This window comes from Nyctibius grandis, chromosome Z, assembly GCF_013368605.1.
Source record: "Nyctibius grandis isolate bNycGra1 chromosome Z, bNycGra1.pri, whole genome shotgun sequence".
Taxonomy (NCBI): Eukaryota; Metazoa; Chordata; class Aves; order Nyctibiiformes; family Nyctibiidae; genus Nyctibius; species Nyctibius grandis.
Window position 1 is genome coordinate 78,407,836 of NC_090695.1, and position 21,516 is coordinate 78,429,351.

A 21,516-nucleotide genomic window follows, 5' to 3' on the forward strand; every position below is an offset into this window, starting at 1 on the left:
TTTTCTTTTTTAGCTGTATTGCTAAAGATTTGTTTTTCTCCTTTTTGGAAGGGGGAGTGTATTACAGGTGTAGATTATTTTTTTGAACTACTGAATATTTTCTGATTCGGCATTGAACAAACTATAGCAAATTTTAGGATCTGTTCCTCTGAAGTGGTAATTGTATTCTGCAGCAGAAGGTTCCTTAAATGTTTTATATCCCCTGGATTGCTGGCACAAAGTTAACGCTACTGTATGGTGTATAAATTATAACAGAACAGCAAAGCCATTGATTTTTTGGGTTGGTTTAGCTGATTAGTTGTTAGAAATATTAAGAGCTTTGAAGGAGAATGTCGGTATTCATGGTGATGTAAAAGGGTGATAGTTTTCGGCGACAAAAATGGTAGTAATCTTCAGGGTCTCAGTCTGGGAGAAGTTAATGAGTTAGCCTGAAACTTTGTGATATGGTTTGTAAGAAGATAGCACAAATTATATTACTGATTCTCATCTTTTAGCCATAAATTGCTAGTCTGACCTCAACAGATTTACCCCTGACTTCGGCAGTGCCTAATGACCAGAATCAGATTCACTGTCTTTTTGTTCTATAGTGCACGTTTAACAAACTATGAAAAGTTATATGATGTGGGAATGGTGGTGCTTTTAGGCATCCTTCAATTTCAACACAGTTTCATTTTTCTTGCATGCTGAGGTGGGACTGGATTCTGACCAGTGAGTACTTCGTACGGTGGAAGCATTGGATATAAAAAAATTAGATAGCTTTTTCCTTTATTACTGATGTGTAACTATTCACGTGTACCTACCCGTCAGCTAGCTTACAGTCCTTTTACATGCTTAACAGTTGTTCAGCTGTAAAAAATAGTTTGTTCATTTAGTCATTAAGCTGCTAAATCTGGAAAACACAGTGAAGTGTCTTTCATGGTGTGAACAGAGGTGGAAGTACTTGCCTAAGTTTTCACGTCAGTGAATCACAAAGGGTTTAGCAGGGAACAGGTTCACGACATAGCTGCAGCAAGAGCTTCTACCTGCTCTGGAAATTTTTTAGAGAAAATGCAATTAATTTTTTTCTTTATATGCCACACAAATGGAAGTTTTTTTAAAAAAAACAAAACCTTTCATTACCCTCTCAACAATAGTTTGGGCTTTGTGTCAGCTTGGGTAGCAGAAATTCCTCATGGATGCTAGTCACAGGCATCAGGAAACCGATTTTTTTTTTTTTTTTTTTCCTAAGATGCACAGACTCTTTGCACTGGTATTTGTGTGGCCCATAACATGGCCGTGGTACAAGGCCTGGGCAAGGGCATGGTCCTCCTCAGCTTGCCTCAGTCTTGTATGTCGCCAGAATGGCAGATGTCTCAGTAAATGTTTTATCCCCAGAGCTTCTGTAGAAGTGAGCAAACATATTATTTCATATTGTTAGACTAACAGCTTAGCTCAATAAGTGTGCTTAATACATACTCATGTAGTAATGCTGTCTTTGATTTTTGGTCTTAAAATACAGTACTGAGTGTTTTCAAGTTAGAAGTTACCCATTCTGCCATTTGTCAGTGGTTCTTCTAATAGAGCACCCCATGTCCGTCATGGGCCCTCCTTGTGTACCCCTCTAATGTAAAGGAGTTCAGCTGACTTACAGCTAATAAATAATACAGCTGAGAACAGTTGTTGGCTAAACTGGAACCAAACTGAAAAAGGATTTTATTTCTGCTTCAGTGTTTGTGCTAAATAATAAATTTCCCTTAACACAGATTAATTTTGATTTTATGGGAAATTGTAGAGTCCAAGAATTTAGTCATGGGTTAGCTAAAAAGAATATTCTAAAGTAAAATAATGACAGACCACTAGTAAAAATTAATTCAAAGGAATTAATTCAGGCATTGCCTTTGCATAGGCGATTTGCATATGTGAAAATATGGTTAATTGCCTTTCTGATCTTTGCCTGGAATCTCAACATTTTTGTTAAAGATTTAATAAAAGTAATTTCAAGACCTTCTATACATATTAGGCACTGGAAGTGAAGGCATGCCATTGCTTCGTCAGGCTTCGTGTCATGATCCTGCAGCAGTCAGTAAGAAACAGGCTTGTGGCTCACAACAATTTCTAATTGTGATGATATTTAATTTTTTTTTCTAGCTACGGAGAACTTGTTTTTTTGACAATATTAGTTGGAATGTAGAAGTTCAGAAAATTCAGGTTTGAAACTGTTCCATCGTTAGGGCAATTGTAGGCTTTCATGAATGCTCTCAGGTTTCTTGTCCAAACTTTTCTAACTTTAGTGCATTACTGCAGACCAGACAAAAGTGGTTCTTTGTTTTTTACTAGTTTCCATTTTAAGTTCTGAACTTGTTAATTAAAAAAGGTGATTGAAAAATGATTTATTGATAGTTACATTTATTATGGCCACCTCCAGTTTTAACTGCATACTTCAAATGCTGCTGTTCCGATGCAGAAATACTGGTCTGACTTTCTAATACTTAGGGATAGTTAATATCTATTTGCTTTTTATTTCATTTGTATAACTGTTTATGTCCTGTAGCCTTGTTACATTGCTCACCTCAGTGTTTCTAGCCTCCTTGAGCAGCTCTCTGAAAAACTAATTAATGTAAACATTAAAAAGAAAATGAAGTTCTCTTGCAAGAAAAAAGGAAGGAAGAACATTGAGAAGGAAGAGAGAAAGGGAAAAGAAGGGAGGAACATGGCACTGTTTAAACCAGGGAATGTTAATATAGAGCTTGTGTTATACCTCAGGAGGGGAAAGGAGAGCGGGATGCCATGAGGAACAGTTGAAGAGGAGGTTATAAATGTTGGGAAACATCGTGTTTCTTTTGTGTCTGCAAGCTGTTATAGAAGGGCAAGGAAGGGAAATTAAAGTTTTGGTATTTATTGTTTACTTCAGAACACAAGTTTATTCTTTCGCAGTACCATGATGAATTCTGGGGCCTAGGATAAGGCTGAGGAACAGGCCAGTATTCAATGTTTTCCTTATTTCTGGCTGGACTAGGTACTAAGGACTGCAGGGGTGGGGTGGAAATTATTACTGTCAACCTTGTATCCTTCTGCAGTCAGTACATTAAAAAAAAAAGAAAAAAAAGGGAGTGAATGTTGCATTATTCATTTAAAAGAAGGTGGTGGGCACCTTGTGCCTGAGTCTTGCAAGGTCTGTTGATAGTTCCAGGCATGCTTCAGCAGTTACTTTAGAAGATAAATGTTGAGAGATTTCAAGAACAACACCCCCTGCCAAATGAAAGCTCATCTAACCATTTCCTCTGAAGTGCACTAGTTTTGAACAATTTCAGTGCTGTGTAAGTGGCGAGCATGTCAGTGTGTGGTTTGGCCAGCATTGTATATGTTGCAGCAAAGGGTGATATGCTAGGGCTCAGGGTTGTTTCTCTGGAATAACAAGAATAAACCATATCTTAAAATGCCTTTATTTTGTGTCTTCCTTCATGCTTTAGATTTATTATTGCCTTAAAAAGAAAAGGAGGGTAGCAGGAAGAGAAACAACAAAAGTTTCTTGTTGATGTGGTATAGCACCTAGTACGAGCGTGGTCTCTGAGATGTTTCTATCATGCTGCTTTTTTTTTTTCTTGCAGAGGACCCATAATCGCATAATAAAATTTTAATAGAACTAATCTTAAAAGATTTAGCTCCTACCATAAGAATATTTAACCGTGTTGCTCAGTGTGTATAATACATGAAGCCCCTGTATGTACTGTGAATGTATAATAGATATAGTTGTTCTTGTCTTAAAATTAAATGTGGTGTTCCAAGCATGCACTGTAATGAGATGCCACTTACAGAGAGAAGTGTTAAAAATTATTTTGCAAAAGCTTATACTTACTAAGAAATATAATTTCTCTCCTTTATCATTTGGGACAGAAATGTGGTTACTGTTTATGCAGTCCAGAGAGTTCCTTGCATTCTGACTTCCTTTTTTTTTTTTTTCTTTGTAATTTTTTGTGATACAGTTTATACAAATAACTACTCTAAGAATCTTATCTTTGCCCTGGCATACAGGCAAACTAAGAAGGGGTGTATTACAAATTAAGAGCTACAGCTGTATATAATGTCTTTATGATTTCACCCCCACCCCACCCCCCCAGTTTCTCCTGTAACTCTGCAGAGAAAAACACATCTCTTGCAAAGTACTGCAGTAGCTGACAAAATTGTAACTCATGTATGTTTATTCAATCCCTAGATTATCACTGTTGAATAAATACTAAGGTTTGAGGCTACTGGTAATGACTAGTCCAAACAGTACTGTAAGGTCTAGCTCTGTTTTTTTCATACTTATTCTGCTCTAGTGGGCCAGGAATGTATGTGAATGTAATTAAAAATGGAGGTTGCCATAATAAGTACAGGTATCAAAGAATTATTTTTCAACCACCTTTTTTAAATAATACATTTAACCATTTAGATGTCAACCAGTTGGTTTTTTTTTAAAAAAAAAACACATAAAATTAAAGGATACTTAGGAGTTGTTATACTGATGACAGGAGTGGGTTCCCCCTCCTCAGAGTATTAGCTCCGAGGTGGGGGAATGGGATACATCCTTGTCTCAGTTCAGCAGGGTGGTGATACCAAAGAAAAATATACCTTAGATGAAACTTTTAGTAACATTAGCTATTGCATTTTTATTTTTTTTCCCCTCCAGAGAACAAATTTGGTTGGAACGAGTAATGCAGATTTTCCCTCTGGGGATCCCGGAATGTACCAGTTGGACATTACTCTAAGAAGAGGACAGAATTTAGCAGCACGGGACAGGGGAGGTAAGCGTGCCAGTAAACACTGCCTTAATGTTTGGGAAGTTACATGTCCATTGGCTAAATTTATATGAGGGCATTAAAGTTACAATTAAGGTTTGAATTGTAAGTGTGTTAGTTAAACTCTGCTTAAAACTATGTAGACATTCTTTGACTCAAAAGCACAAAGTAAAAGGAGCTAGGGCCAGCTAAACCCACACAGGAGAAGGAGTAAGATTTAGCTAATATGGGTTTAATTCTTCTGCTAGCTAATTTTCCTCCCTGTTTTTAATGTTTCAGACTAAGAAAGGTGTGATAGATTTACTTTAACCATGCATATTTGTGCTGTCTTGCTCGCACAAGTGCTGTCTTGCTACTTGTTTTGTTCCTTAATTGCTTAACTGGTAAGTACTGGAGCTGTGTTTAAAGACAACAAAAGTAAAACTCCTCTACTAGATAAGTACAGACTACCTGTTGGCCAATCTGCTGATCATATACTGGCATTTTACAGTCTGCTCTGACACATGTACCGCACACATAGTTCAGATGCAGCAGGGATTCCTAGAAGGTATTTTGGCCCACAGGAACACAGCAGGCTGACTCAGTGACTCTGTACATGCAACTGCAGCTCATATTTAAAATTAGATAAATAAGTAATGCGCTCCCTGAACGTCAATGAGAGCATAAGGAATCTGACTAAGAGCCTGTTTTGGATTTGCCATAATATATTCCTTGTGAGAGAGAAAAAGCCATAGTAATTTAACTTCAAAAATAGTATTGCACAGGACCTTTCCATGGTTACCTGATGAAGTTCTGACCAATTCCAGATTTCAAATACGGTAGCAGAAACCTAGAAGGCTGTTTACGTTGGTAGGAAATTACTCCACTGATATTTGTCACTGAAACTGAAATTTTAGTATACTCCCTGTTGCAAGAATAAACTTTTCTATATATTCTTCCTCTAGATATATTGATATTCTATCAAGCTTTGCCTGACATTCATTAAAAAGATACTGAAATGTTTTTGTGCCATGAGCTAGAGACTTGCCCAGTTTATGAATGATGTGCTGTAATTCAGTCATATCCATCATCCATATTATTTATAAATGAGCAAAAATGTTAATGTAAATGTGTTTATTTGTATGCAAGGAAAACATCTGTAATTTTTTTTCCCCATAATACAGGAGTCTAGGTCTAGAGTAAAAAAAGGATAGACGATCTGTCTCCTGAGGTGGAATCCCAGGTTCTGAAATGAATACTGGGTGTTGTATAAAATGTCAAGTGCTTTGAAAGGTCATTTTGGAAAGCTGCTCCTTGAGCAGCAAGGAAACCTCCTCAAGCTACCTGTGAGACAACAGGACAAGAGTGGTGTTTCCTCAGCACTTGTTAGTCCTAGAGCCTAGACACTAGGGTTGCACTGCACAGTCGGCACCCACCCAGCTTTGGAGCCTGTAATTAACTTTGCATGGTGTACACCCACCACCTTTCAAATGACTGAGCAAGATGCTGGGGAGGAAGGTAGTTGTCAGGCTGTGGTTTCACGGAGTAGTCTCATAGCTTGAAATCTTACCAAAAAAGCGAGATGCCTGGGTTACCTTCTACTCCCTTTCTGAATTTTTGTCCTGTCCCTGAAAAAGCTCAGCCCACCCATCTTGAGCAACCAAGGGGATGTTTTACCAAGGCACTGCAAGCTTGTCAAGAAGGACAGTGTGTATTGCATTTTAATGAAGTGTAGAAGATCCTTCAGACCAGATGGGGAGCTACAGATGGGCTCTCTCCCGCATTGACCAGGTTTCAGATCTCAACTGCGTTTGGGCTTCCAGGACTGAGCCTTTGTTTCTTAAGGTGAAAATACAGAAACAGCAGCCTGTACTGGGACCCCAAGCTAGGACCCATCCACTCATGACTGAATGTCCTGGCTGCCATCCACTGTGTTTCTGCTTGTTTTCCCTTTTTCTTGGAGCTACTCAGAGTGAGATTATAGGAGCAGCTGCAGATCTTGAGTCGAGGGGACTTTACAGGCATTAGGCAGGTGCTTAGTGGGTTATATGGCTGCTGAATGGGAAGGGCACAGAAAGGGGCTTGATTTGGGAAGTTAGTTTTGTCTAAATCCTCTCTTGAGTGTAATAGTTACCCTTTTTTAATTTATTGTTTAAAGTATCGCTGTAGTAGTCCCAGTGCTGTTTCACTAAGAAACTGGGCATGTGAAACTGAATTCTTACTGAAGGTTAGTAAGAAGGTTAGTTACCCTGGGTACAAGAGGAGATTCAGCGAGTTCATGAAAGAAGAATCCACAGAGGGCATTGAAATGCACATAAAACACATCTGAAGACCTTTGCTCCACATTCTTGGTGCCTAGGAGGACAATGGAGGGAAATAATAATGTGCCTGTTCTCTTGTTTCTCTGTTGGCATCTGCTTATAGCCCCTGATGGAGACAGCACTGAGCTTGCAGGACCTTTGGTCTGAGCCAGTACCAATGTTTCAGTTGCGTTGCCTGCATGCTGCAGCAGTGCTTGTATCAGGGGTTATGAGCCCAAAGGTGATTACAGGACAGTCCACGGGAAGCACTGTGTAAGAATATATATCCAAATGCTAAATGGAGCTACTAAGACGGATGTGTTAGATATTAAAACTAGAGCTTGGAACATTTATCCCAGGACTGTCTCAGGGGAGTCTTGTACTGTAAGTCTGTAACAGCCCATAACACCCCATTTCTCCGAAACTTTTTCCACATCTTCTGCTTAAAGCCTGACAATTGAATTTTCTCCAAGTACTGTGAATTTCACTCTAAAAGAATACTTGAACTATATGGTAGAAAATAATTTCTTTTTAATTTTAGCTTTTTGTTCTTTAATTTTTGAACTGCAGTTTTACATATCTTTTTAGAAACCTGCTGCTGAACATATTGCAGTCTTGGAATTCAAAGTTGAATTCTCACGTTGTGAATGTTCTGCACACTTTGTCTTCCCCAAATTTATAAAAAGAGACACCACAACATTCTCAGAAGGAAAGGGGAAAGATTGCAGCTATATTTATGTGGCTAGCAATGCCAGCATCAATCACGGCTATTAGTTGATAAGTAGCACCATTGATAGTCACAACAAAAAGGGACCAGAACATTCTTCGTGAGAGGACCAACATCTTGCTGTTGTCTTCTCAAATGATTGAAAATAATCCTTCATTATAACAGGCAATATTTATGCTCTTGTGTGTGCAGTATGACAGAAGGAAATGTAACTATTCATTTTAACTTCTCATCTTCACAAGAAATCCTGTCTTCAGACTGATCCAGCTTTCCATCCAAGTACCATGGAGCAGTGGTACCATAGCTTCGTCTCAGCTGTGTGATGAGACAGTTTACTTTTTTGCTTCTGGCAAAATCCTATAGTAACCACAAATGTGATTTATAACATATACTGTATTTAAGCCCATCCTAAAGTAAACCATGTACTTAGTTAGATTTAAAAATTTGTTTTCTGAGGCTTTTTCCCATAAGATTGGGAAAAACTATGTAATGTTGGATCTGGTAAGTTGGTAATATAACGGGTTAACCTTATTACCTACATCTTTATGTTTTCCTTTTCAGTTTTGATTTTTCATTTGCTTTTTGTTATATACAGTGTTTGTGTAATATCATGTATATTTTTAAGAATTTTTTCTGGAGTTAAAATTTTTAGGTTAAAAAGACCCCTTTAATTTGTTGCTGGTCTCTGACTTTTTGCATGTGGAGTTTACGTGGCTACTTCATATTGGTAACATGCCTTTACAGATGTTTTTTAAAAAAAAAACCAAACAAACAAAAAACCCTTGTTGTTGATCCATTTTTGCTTCAAGAGAGACTTATTTTGAGATGCAAACTGAAACGTTACAGCACAACTGATGAAAGGGGAATTACATCTTAGTCATTTGTTTTCTACAATTCTCTTCAAAGGAAAGATATCAAAAGATTCTTTTAAGTGTTTGAAATATGTTTTCCTCACTGTGTTTTCTTACTTCACTGGAGCCTGGAATCCACTCCCTTTCGTGTTTTTTGAGAAATATGCAATGCTGGTTTGCTGCTCCACTTTAGATGAAGTTGGGAAATAAGTAGCACGGATTAATCTCAAGGACTTTGTGTCACGTCAAAAGATAGGCTAGATACATGATGAATTTGATCCTTTCATTCTTTAAAATTCATAATTTTTTATTTTACACAATGCATGAAGGTTGACTGGATCTTGCAAAATAGCACAAGGAAAACACTTTTCTGGGCATAAATGAAACATTCGTTGGCTTTTTCATGATGATCAGAAGTAGTGTACTTTCTGTGCAAAATCACACAGGAAGAGTTCCTGAAAACAGATGTTTATCGTCGTCTAAGGCCTTGACCTCTGAATGGATAATATTGCCAGATCAGTAGTGCTTCCTAAGACCAGAGAATCTGTCTTTGTAGAAACAGCTGAGTGGTTGATCCTGAAGTGACTCTGGTACTGAAACCTGCACCCAAAGATGGCAAGAAGTAAGCCAGACATAGTGTGCAATTAGTGCCCTTGTGCAGTGCAAAGGCTGCATTTCAGTTTGATAAATTTACCATTTCTGATATGAAATATTTATGTCAGTAAGAAAGTAGCTGCTTAAATTGAGAATAATTTGGGGACATGACTGGCAAAACCAGGACAACCGGAAGAGCAGTTACAGTAAAGGAACATACACATAGACTTTGCATTTTATCTGGTGAATACCTCTATACACCTACATTTTCAGGATCTAGAGGAAAAGTAAGTGCCAATGGGATAACAAGTAAAGTGAGATGATTAAGTAACCCTTTAAGATACTGCTAATTTTGTGCAATGACACAATGTTGAAAGCAAACCTGTGTATAAGGCAATGCATTTAAAATTATTGAAAAGACTTTTCATTTAAGTTTAACTGCAGACCATGTAACTTATGTTTGAGCCATGGGTTTCACTGATGTATGATACTGAAATTCAGTCCTTAATTAAGATACACTATATACAGTGTAGCTTTGGAGACTGAGAAAGTCTTCATCCTTATGATTCAAGTAGACCAGGATTATGTAATAAATGTTTGCTTATTGTGAAATATTGCTAAATCTGTCACACAGTTGAGAGTGATAGGAACATATCCCTGTTCTGTTTCCTGGAGAGGTGAGATGAGAGGATTATTGGCATAAATCAATAGTGTAGTGCTCACACCATCTTCTGAATGTGGCAAATAGCTACAAGGCAATAACCAAAGAGAAATGCTACTCATGCTATAACAAGTAGCCAAATGCTGAATTATTTTTAAAAGACCTTTTGGATCAGTATTTTCATGCCACTAAATGTGAACATTCCTCAAAGTAGCTCTTTAATTATATTTTTATTTTAACATATTAATTGAGTTTGGAATTTGAATGTTTTTTAATGCAAAAGAAATCGGGTAGTATTAGTTTTTGGATGCAAATCAAAGGGTTTGTATTTAGTTTAAATCAGAACGGACAAGAATGTTAGCTTATATAAAGGTGTTTCAGAAGGGTTATATGAAGTTTTATCTGAGTCAAAAATACACATAATAATTTTTAAGAACTGGGGATATGAATGTCTGGAAGAAGTAATTTTTAAATGCTCAGTTTCCTTATTACTGAGATAGTGCAGATAAGATGCTGAAACAAGAAATGGCAGCTTGGCATGCTTGATACTCTGGAATTTATGTAAATATATGTAGATAAGTGTGCCAGCATTCATAGTGTGTAAAAATATTTACAGGATGTTTATTTAAAGGTACACGCTTGCTAGGTAGACACTGCTTTTTGTCTCTATTGAGTAAAGATGCCTCAGATTTGGGAAGAGACTACTGGAGTTTTGTGTCTGTTTTCTGCAGAGAGAGGTTAGCTTTGATTAAACAGAACTGCGACTCCAGATTCCATTCTGTTTGTCCACAGGTACAGATCAGCGTTGCCCAGTGTAAAATGGGAGAATACTTTTCAGTTTCCTTTGTGCTCTGCCTGAGCCTCGCTGCCGCTGTTCTGCTCTCTGCAGCAGTGCGGTGGTTTTCCTTCCCCTCACAGCCTGACCTGCTGCTGCTTGGCAGCTCTGGAGGCCAGCTGCAATATGTTCTCCTCAACAAAAGGTAGCCAGATCTCACGCAGGGTCCTGGCGTCAGTGACTCGTTCCTGATGGTGGTGGGGAGTAGTGTCCTTTTGTGATGTGTAAGAGCAAGGAGGAACAAGCAGAGAGCAGTAGTGAGAAACGGGGTTGTGCACTCTATTAATGTGGTACAGCAGCTTTGTCCATCTCAGCAGGTCCCTTTGCAGAAGGTGCTGAAGTCCGCTGGAGGACGGGCTCAATCTGTGGCTTTGGTTCCTTTTGCTGTGAGCTTGACACGGTGCCTGCTCCCACTGCCAGGTCCCTCACTGCGCCTGCACCGCTCCATCCAGCAAGCAACTTACATTTGGTCTCCATGCAGCGTTTTTCTTCTAACGCGGCTCTCTATTTCTATCATAGACAGGAATTCTTACATGCTCTAGGAAGTCCTCACCTGTTGGTGGTACCCTACTGTCCCCTTGAAGACTTCAGAAGGAACAGCTTTCCCCTTTGCTTGGGGAGCTGAAAAAAAGCCAGCGCATCATTTGCACCCTACTGATCTCTTGTTCTCCCTTGTATCGGTAAGCATCGGACCTGTCGTGTTAATACACCATGGCCCTTGATTTTTTTTCCTCATTTCTCCATCCCTAGAGGAAGGAAACACCTGAGGAAACTGCATGGCAGCCTTCTAAAAGGGTGCCTAAATGCCCTTTCCCAAGCCTTTAAGGGGGAGTCTATTCCCATAGGAAGATGAACTGTCTCAAGTAAATTGTGGGATTATTAAATGATTTGAGAACACAGTTTAGCAGCCATTCCTTGGCATTTTACAATGAAAATTTCTACAGCAAGAATTCCAAAATAAACTCAGTCCTGATACCTCTGGAGACAGCAGCAGTTGCTGTGAATTTCCCTATGGCAAGGTCTGGCAGAAGCTGCCTGTGAGTGCTGGCTCTGTGCCACCCTCAGCAGAAACTGGCAAGTACAGGCATTTTTCAAACACTGCTGTCAGTAAGCTCATATACTTTACCAGCGTCCTCACAACCCTGCCGTAGGCATCCAAATAAAAGATAGTTTTTTGGGAGCTGCAGAGTACGTTCAGCCAGAATCTACATCTGTGAGTAGCAGCCTATTTAATTTAGTGAAAAAATTTTATAAAAAAACCCCAACAATAATAATTCCCCAAATGGAGATTTATTTATGACAATTATGGACCATATACAGAAATGTTTATTGATATGACTGAGTGGATATAAAAAAAAATTAATTATGAAATGCAAAAATAACTTTCTACTTTTTTTCAGACATTTTTTGATTAGTTGCTTTTAGGCACCTGAAATGGAAAATGTCAGTTTGCAGTACACCGGGAAAATTCATATGCAGCAAAGATGGCAGTTGTATTGAGATGGAATGTGGGCTAAGTAGGTTTATTGTAGGTTCAGAAATCATAAGCCATCTTGAACAGCAGGCTTCCTGAGCATTTTAGGTACACTCCAGATTTTATGATGACTTAATTTATTTCTCATCTGTTGAAGTTGGTAATAGAATCTCCATCAGTTTGAGTGGACCAGAATGTCCTCTCCTGTAACAGCTGGGTGTGTAAAATAGTATGTACAATATATTAGAATCCTATAAAAATGCAGTAGAAAGAAAACAATAAAATAATCTTTACCTTCTTGGGAGAAATGCTGTCAATAGGTTTCTCTCTTTTTCTATAAAAGGCCGTTTGAGGGGTTGAGTTTTACAATTAAAAATAGACACTAGATAAACTCTCCAGTAAGCACTCATAAATAGCTGTTCAGAGGTGATCTTTGGAGCATTTTATTGTATTTTGGTTACAGGGCAATTTAGAAGAATAGAAGGGAATTCTAATGAAACTTGAAGTACTCCTACAAAGTGTAACATAGACTGTTAGTAAGAAATGATACACCTAGGCACAGTGGCATACCTTGAGATAATATGACTTCAAGTATGACATAACTTGAAATTTAGAGGAGTCCAGCTCTCTGAAAATGTTTTCTCCAGGGTATGAAGTCAGGGATTTTTTTTCCCCTGTTTTAAGTCATCCTTGGTCTTGTGTGCCCATTCAGCTGATCTCATGATGCAGTATGAGAAAGAATAAAATTGATGTTCAACTTCGTTTGTAAAACTTTTCTGACAATGTACCGTTAGGTGATGTGGCTGTGATCACGTTGTTGCCACTCTTGTTAATTAGAGAATGCTTTTGGATTAGCACATCGATACAGAGAAATTATTGAGAGCAGTTTTTAGAACGGAGTCATTCTCGTCTTAGCTAGTTATTTAGCAAATACTGTTGTAATTAAAGGCAAAAGTGGGAATTTCCAGAATTATGTATTGCAGGAGGGTGAATGAGACAAAAATCCTTCTCTCCCATGACCTAATCCTATTTTCCTTCTGTGTATTTTCCTTCATATGCTTCTGTTTTAATGCTTTAATACTATCTAAAGCAGTATTTTGAACTATAGTATGTGTAATTTCACTGGAGATCCAGAGAACCGTACAAAGTAAAGATCTTGTATTATCTCAGTCTGTCACCTAGTTACACCTTTGATTACCTACACTTTTATGCATAGCATTTCTAATTGCAAAATGTTCCTTCCCGTTTCTTTATGTTCAAGAAGACATTTTTAAAATAGAAGAATGCAGTCCATTAATCCCAGCTTCTACAGTCTTTTTGGACTGATTTCTCCATTGATACCCTTGCAAAATGTTTAGGAAATACAAAGCAAGATGATTAGCAGGGCAGTTATTTTTCATTGTTACGAAAATCAGTTTGATTGGGAGTATTAACTCATCTGCATATCAGGGGTAAGAAATTAGCTGATTTTTGATCAGAATGCTGCATCTTGGCTTATGTTTGCCTTCTATATTGATTTCCAGCTGACTTGCTACAGTCATATTCTTGGCAGCTCTCACTGTATAAGAAATGGGAGTTTTGCCAATAGGAGAGGTTAACAGTTCTACTGTAAATGTTCTTTTTCTGATTGGTGTCTGTCATCAATACTGTTATTTTCTTATCATACAGAGTCTGGTGAACAAATGTTGCCATGTAAATTAAGCTATAATGCAAAAGATAGCAATCATGGGAAGTGAACCTTCTGGCTAAGAGCAGTAGAAGTCTGTTGTTAAGACCTGGCAGAAAAACGAGATGAGTGGAAACCTTGCATTCTTGAGGCTGTTCCTATACCTGCTGTGTCTTCTTCTGTGAGGTCTTGTGACTGTGAAAATTCAGAGCCGGTTATTGTCTGACTAAAAATTATTTCAGGATAGACTGCGCTCAGAATTTGACTTCAACCCGGGAAAACCAAACAGCTGTATTTCTCTGTAATGTGGCCCTGACTGGACTGCACGGAAGCTCTGATTTATGAAAAGGATTTGCTGTATTTTTTTCTGAAATGATATAAAGGTCCTGGTAGGCTTATATTTTTATTTATTTGTTGCTGTGTCCCAAACAGGGAGGTGATTCATGGGCACAATCCATCCCGGAGCGATCTTGACCTGAACATGCAGACATGCACAAAAAACAGATGAGGAAGTGTAGGGAACATCATTTCATCCTCAGAAGAGCCCCAGTTTTTATAGCAATAGCACGATGTGGAAGCTTTGGTGTGAGCTATGTGGCATGCGATTGAGAAGGAAGGAAGGACTGGGTTTAAACGAGAGCAGTCTGTACATGAGCACAATTCTTGTTGGAGGCCACAAAGTTTCCTGCTGGTGCAGTAGGAGCAGCAGGAGACACAGGACAAAAGGTGGGGTTTCCTATACTATTAGCATTATTCCAGTCCCTTAGGGCTTATTGGAGTGGGAGTCACACTAATTTCGTGATCATTGACTGATGCACTTTGTCCAAAGCATGCATGACATTGCTTTGTACTTGTTCAGGTTCTTCCTTGTAATTGTCATAGTCTAGACATGTCATTTGGAACTTTTTCCTCCCAAACTAGAAAACTGTAGCTGTGATCCCATTTTGATTAGTTCTGAAAAGGAAAAAAATAGTTAAAATTTGTTTGCAGTCAGACTAACAAGATTCTAGTAATAACACTAGGAATCTTTTTTTGTTTGTTTTGGCTATAGCTTTTTAGTCTTTGGCTTTTTTACCATCACTTAGAAATGGCTATTTCTGATTTAAGATCAGTACTGAGAATAAAACACGTTTCTTCTTTTTCTCTTGCATGGTAAATGCACCAGGGAATTGCTTATTGAGCAAATACATTGATTTAATAACAAGTCTCAAATGATTTCTCTTCCTTTCATTGCTATGTTTCTTATTATTTTAAGTGTTGTAGGAATGTGTTTATCATTCACTTTAATTTCACATGACAATGTATTGTCTAGTTAAATGGATTTTTCCTTTGCTAGACATGTGGAGCATAGTGCTAACATTGCAGATTAAAAAATGTGCGTGTTTACCACTGGTATTTGTAGAGGCTAGGCTGTCATTCCTTTTTATTAGCTTTTGTTCTCAAAGAAGATATGAATATTCATAGGAGGGGAAAAAGCATGTGTGTTCCTGGATACATCTCTGGATCATTGTATGAATGTAGGTGATCACTGAGTAAGTCTTCCCAAGTTGTAAACATCTAACTGGAGCTTTGAATAATCTTACTCCTCTAGCTATAAAATAATGGAGATAAAGCAAGAGGACTTTGACAGTGCTAAAATAAGGTAGAAGAAGTAAGGTTAGTAGGCTATCAAGTCGCCTGTAGTGCCCCTGCACTGCTATGGCAAATGCAGATACCTGTGTTGAAAGTTGAGTGACGTTCCTGAGTAGACTATTGCAGTAGGAATTTATGCCCAGACTAAAAAGAGTGATTCCTCCAGCCATGTGACCTGTTGGCCAGGAACGATGACATAGCACTTCAGTGGTCTCTGCTACTCCAGTAGCCCAAATCCCTGTGAAACCTTTTATTGGTAATGCAGGTGAATTGACAGAGCATTGGTAGCAGCAGCGTGGCTTGGGACTTGGTCCTGTGGTGATTCAGATGGAGGAATCTGGTCTGTTAATTCAAAGTCAGTAGAAGGCATCAAACACCTCTACATCCAATCGTTAAAAGAGACTAGAAAGTCCCACTTTGTTAGCGTAATTCTACTCTCTTTTTTTTTCAGATCACTATATGCAAATAAGGAAATACCAACATTAAGGTTTTCTAGCTAGTAAATTAAAATATTATTTTAAGGCAAGATTCACATAGTGTATTTCTGTGAATATGTCTGCGTAGTGTAGATTTTCCTTGTCACTTTAACTGGGATTGCACATGCAATGAGTATCAGTTTCGACCCAGGTATTAAATATACATTGTACCTTTTTTTGTTGTGCCAAAGTATGTGGGCTGCATGCTGCTAAGGCTTCTATCTTTGCTTTACCTAGCATTTTTTATTCTATATTTTAAGATTCAGCTTTTTTTTCAGTTTGCATTTGATGTGTAGTAAATCATTATCCCTGGGGAATGGAGAAAAACTTGCACATTTTACTGGCAAGAAAGATTGTTGGCTGCATTGTTACGTTGGCAAGGGCTACACACATTTGTCAATTGCAAGTATATATCACAAAGATTATTTCTATAAAACTGGAAGGTATAATGTGTAAGACCAACAGTGAGCTGTGCGTTTTAGACAAAGCAAATCAGACCCCTCTGTCTTTGTCCCAGAAGAGGTGAAATATCTTACTGATTTTGCAAAAGCTGGCTGTCTTGAAAAACAAATGGTCATGCTTTAAACAATTTCAGGAAGATTATAATTTCAGTCCTGAGATTTTAGAGGCAGAGCAAACAGTGTTTGCTTTGATTAAGGGATGTAATTCTGTTTATATTAAAGTATATTAACTAGAATAATAATTTGAGCTGCCAGGAAGACAGTTCTGTAGCATGCTTAAATCCTGTTTAAATGAACCTGACTTCAGCCATGCCTAAAATGAAAGTCAAATGTTTTCTTGAAATTAGGCTGACCAGTGCACATTTGCTTTGTCTGTTCTGTCATGTGCCAGTATGTTTTTTTCATTCTTTTTATTTCACAAGCATAATTAGTATTTGCTTAAATGAGTATTTACTAAACTGAGTAAAGATACTTATCATGGACTACAATGAAATATAGTACTAAAGCCACGTTTTTTTGTGGCAGGAATGAGTCTTCAAAAGACAGATAAAAAGCTGTGATTGTTATAAACAATATTTTTTTAATGGGCACTGAATAATTAACATTTGTATTCCCTGTTGACTTTTGAGTAGAAGAACTCTGCATCCTGTAGCATCCATGTGCTCACTGTGAATTTGTAATTGGCATCTTCATTCTTAGGATATTAGTTTTCCAGAAGTGCTTTGTATCATTGAAACTAATTAGTGTTCTTTCTAGGTGAATTGGGTGGATAATTCTTTGCTAGCTGGATAGAAAGACAGAAAGTAGGATTATTTATGGAAAAGATGTAGTTTTTAGCGTTGTAGTATTTAGTTCTGGTGTTTGGGGGTTGCTGAAGACCAATGAGAAAATAGGCCTGGCAGCTCTTGAATAAGACAATTACTATTTCTATTTGTTAAATTAATATAAAATAATTTGTGGTATGTAATTCTCTACTTTTCAGAACAAAAGACTGGACAGAGCAGACGTATTCTTATATGTTTCTTTTTATGAGGTGCTTCATATTGCAGTTTGAAAATATAAAATATGTAAAATGCTAGGAACTGATACGTGTTTTACTTGACATACTCAGCTGACACATGCTGGAGAACTCTGCCCCCACTTTTTCTTCTGCCTTGCTTGTAACAGACAAAATAACTAGAGACTGAGAAATTTTATTAAGAGGGGAATGAGTGTTGATGAAGTCAGAAGGGGAAAGAGCTGGGTGTTAGTGAAAGAGCAATGAGTCCAGAACAAATGTTTGTTTTAATAACTAAGCTTCTCAGGAACTGACATCAAAGTTATTGCACATCACTGCACATCTCTAATGGTTTGCTTTCTTTTCAAATAATTGTAGATCAAATGAAGCAGTTCCAAGATTGCAAGTAAAATGGAGGAATAATAGAAAGCCGTGGCAGAGGTTTAGTTACAGTTCTAAGCATAAATGAACTAAGAACATGCTTTTTACCTTATTTTTGCTCTAGAAAAGTGTACGTTGCCCGATTGCAGTCATGAAAAATTCTGTTCCCCCATATTTATTGGGTATTTATTGCTTTTTACATTACGCTTATTCCTGCAGTATTCCTCCTGTGTCCTATACAGCAGGAAATCCCATTTAATTACTGTGATTTCCAGTTAGTACTATTTGAAGCCTCGTTTTTTTTCAAACCACTACGCCGAAATTGATCTGTGTTATTTATTATGTGTGGTGAATCCAAAGGACACTCGTGATTCACATTAGGAACTGCACAGGGCTGCAACCTTTGTAACATTACTGCTTAGCCTTAGAACCTCTGTAGGTAAAAAAGCCCAAACATCTTGTGTCCGAGTGGTCTACTTTGCAGCAATGCTAAGTACCTACAGGGAAGACCTTAATGAATTGGTTTGTTTGCTTTTTCCCCTATGACTAAAGCCATAGGTAGAGGAGAAGAAGATAGTTTCTCTGATTTGCTCTGTTTTCCTTTCTGAAATCTTTTTCTTAACAGTCTGAAAAACAAGTGATCCCTAGGGGAAAGTTAGTTTTTTAGCTTTTTAAAGTAATTGAAACTGGAATTTAAATGGCACAGTGTTGAGCATCTGGGCTATGCAAAAGCTTTTATGGCACAGTCACTCGTGTTTTTCAGAATGGGCTTGCATATGGCTTTCTGTTCTGTTTCAAAAGTTAAACTGTGAGAGAATAGCAGTGGAGGAAGAATTAATGCATTTAACCATTCTGTAGTTACAGTTTTAATTAAATCAGTTAATTAGCTTGTATAATAAATGTACTTGCTAACTCACCGTTTTTCTAAAATGTGATTTCTTTCTTCTTGTTATATGAAATATAAAAACATCTTTACCTGAAGCGACAGCTGAAAGTGCTGTTTTTCAGTATCGTTCATCTATATTATATTGTTTTTTTCATAGCCTGTATTCTCTCCTTTTAGTGTAAGATTTTAAAATTTGCTTTTAGGATTTCAGTGTCTCGTTACTGTATGCTATAGGTAGATCTTCAACCAAGGTTTTTTAGACATGCTGGTAGTTTGACTGTGTTCACACTGAGTCAAGTGCAAAAATATTGTAGAGGAATATGAAGACTTTTGCCTGCTCCTTTCTGTCTCATTAGCAGCAGTTATGGGGAAGCAGTCTCAAGCTCATTACTTGGTATCATGGTTACATTCACCTCTATGCTCACCGTTGAATTTTGTTCTGTTAGCAGTTTATCACATTATATCAAATAGGATTTCATTAAGGAAAAAAGTCCATTCAGCAAGTGGCTTAATAATGTTGAAAAGCCTGTTATGAAGCCTTGGGAACCAATGAAGTAACTTATACAATTTATTAAGAATGCATGTTCTTTCTATCCTATACAACTTCGATTATTATTCTGGCAAAATTTGCTTTTGCTGTATTTCCCCTCTATTAACTGCTCTGGTTCCTTCCAAAAAGCAGTTTAGTATTCCTTTGAACAAGCATCTTGAATATTTCTCCAGCAAAATATTTGTTAATCTTCTTTTATGCCTGTTTACGAGATCTAATCTGTGTCCTGAACTTGCAAAGCAAAATCCCTTTTAGGAGATGCGTGCACAGAGAGAGAGAGAAGTGTCAGACCCTGGTGTTAGTGCTGGAGCTGCAGGACTGAAGGACTGCTTGCTTACAGGGTCAGGCATCAGCGGCTTGCCATGATGGATAGTTTCTCTCCTGGACTTTGGCAGCATCTTTATGTGTCTGTCAGGATGGTATTTCCTAGGAAAAGAGAGGCTGCCACCCTGTGCAAAGAGTCCTTATTGCCTTCACGCAGGCAGTGGCGGTGCTTCAGCAAGAGAGCAGTGTCTCGCGATTTGGGTTTTTGAGAGAAGGTTTTATGCTTGTGAGTGAAGGCTCACGATGATGTTCTTAACTGCTACAGATAACACAAATGTTTGTGTGATTAAGCCTTAGTGTGTCAGGTTCATGTGAATGGCTTGGTAAGAAGGAAACCGATGAAAATTCTGAGACTTAAATAGCAAGAATCTGTGACAGATACCAGGTTCTTGCAGGCTGAGTCTGAGGGGGTCTTTGTTTTTTTTCTGGTTTTGTGTAATGAACTTGTAATCGCTGTTAACAATAAGATCCCAAGTAAACTGAATATATTTTTTTATTTAAAAAAGCAAAAATATGTGAATTAAATTGCTGATGTTGATTAAAATTACATGGTAATATATTATTACATAATATATTTAAATAATTTATTATACGCTTGTGTTATTAATAGTGTAATATTAATATGAATGCACAATTACTATATTAAAATTATACAATATATGTGAAAATTGCTGCTGTTGTTATTATATATTAAAATTGGGATCCTGCGACAAGGTGGCTTGATGCAGTTCAGCAGAACTGTGAGAGAACCAAGTTTTCGTGTCTCTTCTGCTCCTTTTGCCATCCTATTAGGTGAATTTGTTACTGAATGATTGCATGGCTGATTAGATTAGTTTTTTTAATCTTGTCTTTCTTTATACATACACTTTTAAAAATTTGATCATCTCTCTTCAAGGAATGGAAGAGGTCTGTGAAGGGCATGAAGCTTTTAACTAAGTGGACCTAATGAGTTCTCAGCTTTAAAGTAGGGATGTGCTGAGGCAAGCTTCTTAGTGGTTCTCAGCGTTCACAGCAGAGGTACAAACCCTGAGGTTTTGCAATGTATTTAAGTGGAACTAACATTTGACCCACCTACTACTAAATTTACACATAAAAATGAATTAATATTAAGTTATTTGACATCTGGATCCTAAACCATTCATTGGGTAGGTATGTCACAACAGTGTTTTACATCTATTTCAAATTTCAAAAGAGTTTTTGAGATTTGTGAAGTCTGTGCAAAAAAAGACAGTGCTTAAAGGCCAGCTATCTGCACTTCACGGCAACCGTGAGCAAAATCAATGGGAGAAATACAGCTTGGGGAGAGAGGGGGAGTTATGGCTTGTTACTGTTGTTGATTTGTCGGTGTCCATGGCCAAAGTATTCTTCAGATTTCACAGAATTAATTCAAATGTCTGATCTTTGCCTTAAAAAGCATCACTACTGCTCAAATAACCAAGCAACAAGTTAATCGTGCTAGACTAAACATTTTTAAGCCACTGAAATTCTGCCTCTGTAATTTCAGAAGGGAATGACCGTAACCCTGTGCCATGTGAGATCACAGTTTTCCATTGCTATAGTTCTTTGGAAGGGATATGTAATTTTAGGTAAAGAGTACTGACATCTTGTGGCTGCATGAAATAGTGCAAAGAGCTCTGGTGATTCTAGCCTATTTAGAAAAATATGTTGCAAATTTAACGAAAGCTAATTACTGCATTTCCCAGTGGATGTAAACACAAACCTCTAGAAGATGCCAGTCTCATGAAAAGTGTTAAAAGTAAGAAAAGAAGTCTGTATGGAGGCTCAGAAATAACTGTGAGAGAAATAGAAATATGAATCCCATACAATATTTTTCAGTAAAATGAATTTCACTTATATAGCAATGAAATCTTACCAACTGGCATTTTAGGGAAGGTATTAGTTTGCATTTTCTGTCCAGCTTTTTTCTTTTGTTTAAAGACTTAACTCTATTTTTGTAATCAAAAT

At 37.6% G+C, this 21,516-nt stretch overlaps 1 protein-coding gene across 1 annotated transcript in view; it reads left to right on the plus strand.

Annotated features, from left to right (window-relative positions):
* The window catches only part of MCTP1 (multiple C2 and transmembrane domain containing 1), a 276,216-nt gene that overhangs the window by 97,222 nt on the left and 157,478 nt on the right, over positions 1 to 21,516 (plus strand). Inside the window, exon 2 of the mRNA XM_068422462.1 lies at positions 4,649 to 4,763. Coding sequence (XP_068278563.1) covers positions 4,649 to 4,763 — 115 coding nt within the window. The remainder of the gene's footprint in view (positions 1 to 4,648; positions 4,764 to 21,516) is intronic.